At 40.0% G+C, this 9,006-nt stretch overlaps 1 protein-coding gene across 1 annotated transcript; it reads left to right on the forward strand.

Moving 5' to 3' along the window:
- Nucleotides 1–1,822: 1,822 nt before the first annotated feature.
- Nucleotides 1,823–2,428, forward strand: LOC114089624 (transcription elongation factor A protein-like 5). The gene has a single exon (XM_027931496.2). It carries the CDS (start codon nt 1,823–1,825, stop codon nt 2,426–2,428), a length of 606 nt encoding a protein of 201 aa, XP_027787297.1.
- The last annotated feature ends 6,578 nt before the right edge of the window (nt 2,429–9,006 follow it).

The raw sequence follows: 9,006 nt of genomic DNA on the forward strand, positions 1-9,006 counted from the left end.
GATCCCAGTTGGCATCTCCTAGAAAGTGGGTGATTGGTCTATATCTGATGGAGGGCCATGGAGAAGACCTGAGGAAATGGCCTAATCCCTGCAGGGCAGTGGGAGGAGGGCACAGGCTGTCACCCCAGGAATGTGGAGGGTGGACCCTGAAACCCATCCAGTCCTAAGTTCTTCCTGTGTCTTCTCCACCCTCCATCCATTTTGGAGCCAGAAATGCTGGGCCACAAGGGCCAGGGTCAGGGAGGTTTGTCAGTGGTGGGGGAGAGGAGGTGCTGCAGTGGGGAGGATCCAACCCTCTATTGAAGAGGAGTCACTTCTGAACTAGGGAGGGTTGCCAGGAGGTAGTATGGGACAAAAATTCTACTGAGTTTGGAAGTGATTTGTCTCTTGCATTGCAGGAAAATGTGGTGTTAATGTGTATGTGGGGAGGAAGGGGGTTACTGGATTGCTCTGGTCATTTCTCCAGAGCAATCCAGTAATTCCCTTCCTCCCCACATGCCCTCTGCTCTGTCATCTCCATTTTCAGGGAAGTGATGGGCTTTGTGATGTCTGGGTGCACAGATGGGGAAATGGGATGTTTGTAATGCAGACACCTGAGTGGAAAGTAAGGATGGAAAGTAAGGGTGGGAGTGCACCTGGAAGGTGGGATAGGTTCAGGAGACCCCTACCTCAAGAAAGGCAAGTGCTATCAGGACTGTGTTCCATTCCCTAGGCCCTCAATATTCAGTGTCTCCTTTTTATCTGAACATCACGTCCTGAACCCATTCATTTTAGTATAAGAAAAGGTGACATAGGATTTTTTTTGGGGGGTGGAATTCAGTGACATTGAAATACTTCAGAAATAATTGTTCTCACTGCCAAGTAATAGATAAAGAAAGAGTTTTAGGGGAATACTGTAGAAGGGGAATATGAGAAAGCAAGGGAAAAGGTAGAGGGTGATAGGAGTTGGATAAGTGGTTGACAAATAGTTTGAAAAGAATCCGTGTCCCAGTTGCCATTCATTCTTTCAGTCCCTCGTTCACCATATGTCTCCTGTCTCTCTATAGGTCTTCAGGTCTGTGGTTGTGGGCATCAACCCAGAAAAGAGGAGAAAAGACCTGAAGAAGTGCAGGTCAGTGGGACCTGCCCCAGGACCCCTAGGAATAGGAGTTACTTAAGCTAGAGCAAAAGTTGGGGAGGCCACTGCCTGTAATGCTTCCTCCAATCCTCTCTAGTGCAGTTTCAGAATACATGACCTTTGTCAAGACCCTAAGGGAATATGATACTTTATGGCTAGTGAGGATAGAGGGGAAGAATAAGGAATTGAGAGAAAGGAGGTTGTGGCCTTTGTAATGTCCCGGGATATCAGAGTAGCCCTGAAATCTGATAACTGGCCATTGTTCTGTTCTGTCTACAGTTTTTAGAATCTTACAATTGCAGGTTAGAGGGGGGTTGAAGGGGTGGGGAAGAAAACTTCCAGGGATTCCTTCAGGTCTATGTATATTGGGAGTCCCCAGTTAAAACTGGCATGGGTATAGCAAAGGCCAGAGCAAAGATTACTGTCCACTTTCCCCTACACATTTCTCAGTATACTTCTTCCCGCCTTATCTGCAGGGAGACACACCTGTAAAATTTTTTGCAAGGTTGATTCATGTGAACATGTGTGAAGTGGGAAGGAAAGGATGGAAAGTAAGGGTGGGAGTGCACCTGGAAGGTGGGATAGGTTCAGGAGACCCCAACTCAAGAAAGGCAAGTGCTATCAGGACTGTGTTCATTCCCTAGGCCCTCAATATTCAGTGTCTCCTTTTTATCATAGGACAGAAAAGGGAGAAAATATCTCAACATGGAAAAATTCTACAAAGAAAATGAAGGAAAGCCAGAAAATGAGGGAAAGACGGAAGATGAAGGGAGTACAGAAGATGAAGGAAAATCAGATGAAGAAGAAAAGCCAGACGAGGAGGGGAAGCCAGCAAGGGAGGGAAAGCTAGAGGATGAGGGAGAGCCAGAGGAGAAGGGACAATCGAAAGATGGGGGCAAGGCAGAAAAGCAGGGCAAGTCGGAAGGTCAGAGCAAGTCACCAGGGGAGGGCAAGCCAGAATCCCAGGCAAAGCCAGCCAGCGAGCCGCGGGCCGCCGAAAAGCGCCCCGCTGAAGATTATGTGCCCCGGAAAGCCAAAAGAAAAACGGACAGGGGCACCGACGATTCCCCCAAGGACTCTCAGGAGGACTTACAGGACAGGCATTTGAGCAGTGAGGAGATGATGAGAGAATGTGCAGATGTGTCAAGGGCTCAGGAAGAGCTAAGGAAAAAACAACAGAAAATGGGTAGTTTTCACTGGATGCAAAGAGATGCTCAGGATGCCTTCAACCCAAGGGGCCAGCGGGGTGTCAGGGGAGTGAGGGGCGGAGGTAGGGGCCAGAAGGACTTAGAAGATGTTCCATTTGTCTAATTCTTTGGCCTTTAATTATGATTTCTCTGATGAGAATATTGCCAGCCCTGCTTTCCCTGGCAGGCATTTGCCGGGCTATGTGCTTTAACCTTATGCTGATACTTACCTTTAGGTGTCACTCTTGTTACCAGCAGACTTTTGACCTAACTATAGTGCTGTCTTTTAGTAGAGGATTTTCACCCATGTGCATGGAAGAAATGTTCATGGTACATTGTAAAACAACAATAAAAAACAGTTTTTCAGAACCATATATGCAGTATCAGCCAATTTTTGAAAGAATATATATTGTTACATAATATATCCATGCACAGGGAAAACTATACAACTGAATAGACTAATAATAATAATAATAATAATAATAATAATAATTTTCTCTGTGTGGTGGGACTAAAGCAGATGATTCTTTTTCCTCATCTATTTTTTCCATTATAAAACACACGTTGCTTTTGTCATAAAAGAAATAATAAAAAATAAACAGTAGGAAACCAATGTATACTAGACAATTAAAAGAATTATTTGTTGAGTTTATGAAGGCAGGAAGACACTCAAATTGTTTTCAGAATACAAAATGATAGGAAAAACTCACATTACCTTTATGACTTGATGTTAGAGTAATAAACCTGGTGGTTCCTAAAGATATATTGTTAAAAGGGACATCCAACTATCTGGGAAATGGTGAGAAAATTTCTAGGGTTGTGGAGTAGATCATATGCAGTCCTGAGTGCAGGAGCTATGTTGGGTTAGCTCCTACTTTCTACCATGCACTAGCAACACTGGATTAAACAACTGAGGGAGGGCTGAGGGAGGTATCACCTGTACCCAGCAATAGATCCTGGAAGCTGAGAGGTAAGTGCATCCTTCCCTGGGTAATATCCTATGTGCTAGGCTTTGTGCCCCTTCTCCAGGACCCTATTCCCTCCTAAGGCTCCCACTACTGGTAATGGACTGGAGTCCTCAAGGTAACAAAACCCCTTTCCTTTCCCTAGAGTCCCTGGTGACTTGAAATGTACTATATTACCATCTAAACTTGGAATTACATCCCTCTTTTAACTTTATAGTTAATCTTGACAAAGTGTGGAGAAATGCTTTGTAAAACATTGAATAATATTTGTCAGGCATTATAATAATTACCCCACTAGACTTGCCCTATTCAAAGCAAAGTATTAATATTACTTATTTTGTACTCTTCATAATGGAAATTTAAATTAATACAAAGGGCTTGGGGTTTAGCTCACTGGTAGTATTCTCAAAGCCCTTGGTTTGATCCCTAGCACAGCAAAACAAGCAAATAAACAAACACATTAACAACTGAATCAGAAGATCTCAGTTCTTGACCCAGTTCTGCCTTTGATTGAATATATAACCTTGAGTGTGTAATTTCATTCTTTTAAAATATTTTTAGTTGTGGATGGACAGAATACTTTATTTATTTATTTTTGTGGTGCTGAGGATCAAACCCAGTGCCTCATATGTGCCAGGCAAGTGCTCAACCACTGAGCCACAACCCCAGCCCTGTAATTTCACTATTTAGCAATTGAAAGTCACCACTTAAAAAGGAACACAGCAGGAGAGGAAGTATACCACAATTCATTGCTAAATGATTTAACATTGGATATAGTAATGGTTTTCAAAATTTGCTAGCTACTAGCTGACTACCTGCATCAGAATTCTAGCTATTTTGTTGAAAATGCAGAATCCTGGATTTCACATTAGACTCGATGCATCAGAATATCTTCTGATTTGTCTCCACAATGTGTGTGTATGTGTCTTCCACTATTAGTTCATTTTTATTCTTATTAAGTGGTTACATGCACAGAATTTTAAAATCTAATAATATAAAATAACATTAAAATTGCCATCTGCCTTACCATTTCTCATTCCAATCCCTAGGATCAACTACCATAAATATTTCAGTTTTTTTCCTTTGATCTTTATCTCCATATTTCTGAATAATATGAGCATGCTGCTATCTTTTGTCTTACCTTTATTTTATTTATTTATCTTTATGTGGTGCTGAGGATTGAACCCAGTTCCTTACACAAGTGCTCTACTATTGAGCCACAACAGCCCACATGCTGCTATCTTTAAAAAAATTATTGAAGTGCAATGCACATGCCATAAAATTTACCCCTTTAAAGTACACAAGTTGATGTTTTTTAGTATGTTAACAGAGTTCTGAAACCATCACATCGCCTAGTTCCAAGAGAGATATTTTCATCACCATAAAAATAAACCCTGCACCCACTAGCACATAATAGTGTGCCCATTACACCATGCCCTTAGCATCTGGCAAGCACAAATCTCTTATGTTTCTCTGCATTTACCCATTCTGGAAATTTCATATAAACAGAATCATGATATGTGGTCTGTTATGTCTGGCCTCTTGCCATTTTTTCTAGGTTCATCTCTGTTGCACTTATATCATTACTAAACACTTGTGTACAATATTTGTGATATATATATATATATATATATATTCAACAATTCCATATATATATATATATATATATATATATATATATATATATGGAATTGTTGAATTGTGTGATCATTTGTTGATACTTGGATTCATCTAAGCTTACACTAAGGTAGCTAACAACTCCAAAGACTCAGTAGCCTAATATGACAAAGGTTTATTCTTCAAACTTTATGAAATTTAGGGATAGAAAAACTCTGGAGCACCTCAGAGATCCAGACTAATTATGATGCCAGTGCAGCAGAGCAAAAGAATCCCTAGAGATCTCACACTCATATTTTACACTGTGGTCTAAGAATGACATAAATCACTACTGTTCACATCCCACTTCTGCATATTTTTAGCTCCTTGAGTTCTGACAAGCAATTTCAAGAGAGGTATTATTATGCCCTCTATATAGGTGACTGAATTGAGGCTCAAAGAGATAACTGATTTATACATAATGGTAAAGGGAAGAGCCCAGATTGAAATCCAGGTTTATTTGGCTCTAGATAACCTTTAACCAGTTTTCTTTCATAAGCCCAAGAATTTAAATTTTATCTGCAGTCACATTGGTTACAATAAAAGTGATGAGTTTGAAAAAAAATAATTTTTTTCTGTACTTTATTGTCCAATCAGTCCTTTAGGATGTCAGAAAATGGTAGTTAGCTCAGATGACAAAGAACAATGGCACAATGACACTGCTTCCTCCACCATCAATGCCTAAAAAAGGGATTTTCACACCAATTCACAGCTCAGCTGCACTGACCCTCAAATTATGAGCTGTGTCTGCAGTGAGTGTGGGTGTTCAGAAAGGTGGTGACACCTCTTTTCTCTTGAGCTGTAAGACTGCATATTCCTGCAGAGAGGCTTCCCTTTGCCTAAGGTCTCATACTTTTGGGCCTGGGGTGACTTGAACATCAGAAACACTCCTTGAAGCAGACAAAGAACTGAAGTCACCATGAAAACCCCAAAACATACCCATGTGATGATACTCAGGTCCTTTTTGGAGTCTAAGCAAGGAAGGTTAGGTTTATTTTCCCAACTGCATCTCTACCCTAACTGTTCCCTTGACCCTGAGAGAACAGTTCAACCCTCCAACCTTAACCACACATTGTCTGGTCAAAGCCAGATTGCAAATGGATTTTTACAGGACAAGTACTTTAAATTTTTATATGATGGAGTTTTATTTCCATCTTGACAAAAACCTTCTACCTACCCAAAATGTATGTCCAGTCCTCTTTAGGGCAGGAGAAATGTACAGTTTTATGACTAATAATGACAAGAGTTACTGTCCTTGAAGACTATTGAACCAATCACCCATTCATGTTGAGACAATAGATGATGGCCAATGTTGCTAAGAAAGACCATATAAACAGGAGATATCAACTTTACTTCTCCCTCATTCCCCTCCCAAACCTAAGAAATGCTTTTGTAATAAGGAGAGATATGTTCCAGAGAAGAGGCCCCAACTCCTTATATACTACAATCCACTATAGCAAGAGTCTGTGATGCTATACCACCAAAACTCATGTTCCCAGTGCCTGCTTAAACTGGACACCTGAACAGAACATAAGAGAATGTTCTTCCTGTTCTCCAACACCATGCTAACAAATATTGAGTAAAAATGCCTGCAGAGGACAGCAAGAGATAACCCCCCCCAGGGAGTAGCACAAGGGGAAAACAAAGCCAAGTGGGAAAAACTAAAGGTGAATGGGAAAAGAACATCAAATGCTTCACAAATTCTGACTAAATTAAAGCAAATATCCATAATTAAAAGTTTATCAGAAGGAAAGATGTGAACATACCCAGGAATAAAATCCATTTACCTCAGTAATTACTGCCTTATACCCATCCAGATTTCAAGTAAAAATTATGAGATATACAAAAAGGCAAGAAAATAAAAAACATTACGAAGAGACAAAGCAATCATCAGAAGCAGAATCAGATATGGCAGAGATCTTGGAGCTATCAGAGAGTGTAAACTCATGATCATTGCTCCACTCTGGCAAAGCAAATCCACTGGGTAGTGGATTCCCAGATATCCTCATGTATTTTAAATACAACCATTTAAAGTCTTTGGCAGTTGTCCTAAGGGCACACAGCAAATGAGGAAACATTTCTTCAAGAAAATCTACTAAAATTTAATAGGAACAATGAGAATATGTGGCATTATAAATAAGACTCTCTATTTCCCTTTCCCCTCCTGTCTCAGCATGATGAAAACACTCCAGCAGGGTGCCACCAAGAAGAGTGTTCTATCTCCCCCCCCCCAATCTCACTACTGAAAGATCAATCATAGTATATTTCCAGAAGACAGAACTTCTCATCCTACCTTGAATTATCTGTTACAGAGGCCAGGTTTTGAGTAAGTTTGTCTGAGTGGTAAGGACTCCCTTCTGCCAAGTCCCTACTCATTAGAAAGATGCTTTACCATTAGCACAGAGTACTGAGAATATAGGGGCCTCCAGTTGCCTGGGAGGCACAAGCTGGGAAGATCACCCCCACATCAAGTACCCTGTTTCTAAAGCAGGAGTATCACTCAGAGAAATTTGTGCCACTGTCCCTATCCTTAGATCCAGAGCTTTTTTGGATCAAACATTTTGCTGAGGGAGAAATAGGCTTTCAACCAGAGAGCTCAAAATTTCTTTTCAAAAGAACTGACTTCATTTGCCATACATTGTGGAGAAGTCAAAGGGTAAAACTGCTATTAAAAATGAAATTAGGGAAATGAAAATCAAAAACTGCACTGAGATTTCATCTCACACCAGTCCAAATGGCAGTCATGAAGAATAGAAACAATAATAAATGCTGGAGAAATGTGGAGAAAAAGGAAAACTTCTACACTGTTGGTGAGATTGTAAATTAGTACAATCACCATGAAAATCAGTATGGGGGTTCCTTAAAAGGGTAAGTATGGAACTACCATATGACCCAGCTAGACCACTCCTTGGTATTTATTCTAAATAATTAAAGTCATCATATTATGATACAAGCACACCCACGTTTATAGCAGCACAATTCACAAACTACAGAACCAGGTGAAGTGTCCATCAATAGAAGAATGGGAATGGATAAAGAAAATGTGGTATATATACATAATGGAGTTTTATTAAGCCATAAATAAAAAATGAAATTGTGTCTTCTGCAGGAAAATGGATGGATCACAAGAACATAATGTTAAGCAAATTAAGCCAAACTTAGAAGGTCAAAGGGTGTATGTTTTCTCTCACATGTGGAAGCTAGAGAGGAAAAAGGAAAAGAAAGTTGTGGGGGGGGGTGCTGGGATTTAATGAAAATCAAAGGCAGATCAGAAGAGGAAAGAGATCAGGAGGAGGGAGAAGGGGAAGAAGGGGGTAAGTGTTGGGAAGTGATATTGATCAAATTATCTTGTTATATTGTGTATATGTATGAACATCTAACAACAAACCAAACATTATGTAAAATTATAATGCACCAATAAAATGTAAAAAAATGGAGGTTGTGGTGAAAAGTAATTAAGAGGTCAGTAGATTCACTAGAAAATTTCACTAAAAGTTAGGCTGGGTAATTTACCAGAGAGAACCAGGGAAAGACAGAGCTACATAGACTTCTCCTGGGGCCAAAACAAATGTCAAACACTGATTTAAAAAACTGTCTCTGAAAAGGAGTCCAGACTTAATTCCACAAATCTGCACATCTGCACAGCATTTGTGGAGCATTCTGTGCCTGAGTGCACTGTTGAAAATCATAAAGCAATCAACTGGCAATTAGTGGAGCTTAACAGCCAGGTGTTTCTAGAGAGACACGGTCAAAGACAGGATTGCAAAACCACAAATTGACTGTGATCATACCCAAGACTGTGCCCTATGAAGAACAACATAAGAGGCTTCACACAGCAAAGAGGTGGAGAAAGCAGACATCACTAAAATAACTGGAATAATAAGTGAGTTTACCAAGGTTACACGGTCAACTTGTCTACTGAATTGCTATATAACAAAAAAGGAACAATTCAAATTTGAAATCTTCAAAATACCATTTACAATAGCATCAAAAATTGATCACTTAGGTGTAAAACTAACAAAATATGCACAGGGTCTATTTGCTTAAAACAAACACTGAAGAAATCAAATAAGACATTTTA

This window comes from Marmota flaviventris, chromosome X (genome assembly GCF_047511675.1).
Source record: "Marmota flaviventris isolate mMarFla1 chromosome X, mMarFla1.hap1, whole genome shotgun sequence".
NCBI classification, from domain to species: domain Eukaryota; kingdom Metazoa; phylum Chordata; class Mammalia; order Rodentia; family Sciuridae; genus Marmota; species Marmota flaviventris.

What these genes read in the sequence shown, in the direction of transcription:
- LOC114089624 (XM_027931496.2), top strand. Translation starts at nt 1,823, where the DNA reads ATGGAAAAATTCTACAAAGAAAATGAAGGAAAGCCAGAAAATGAGGGA.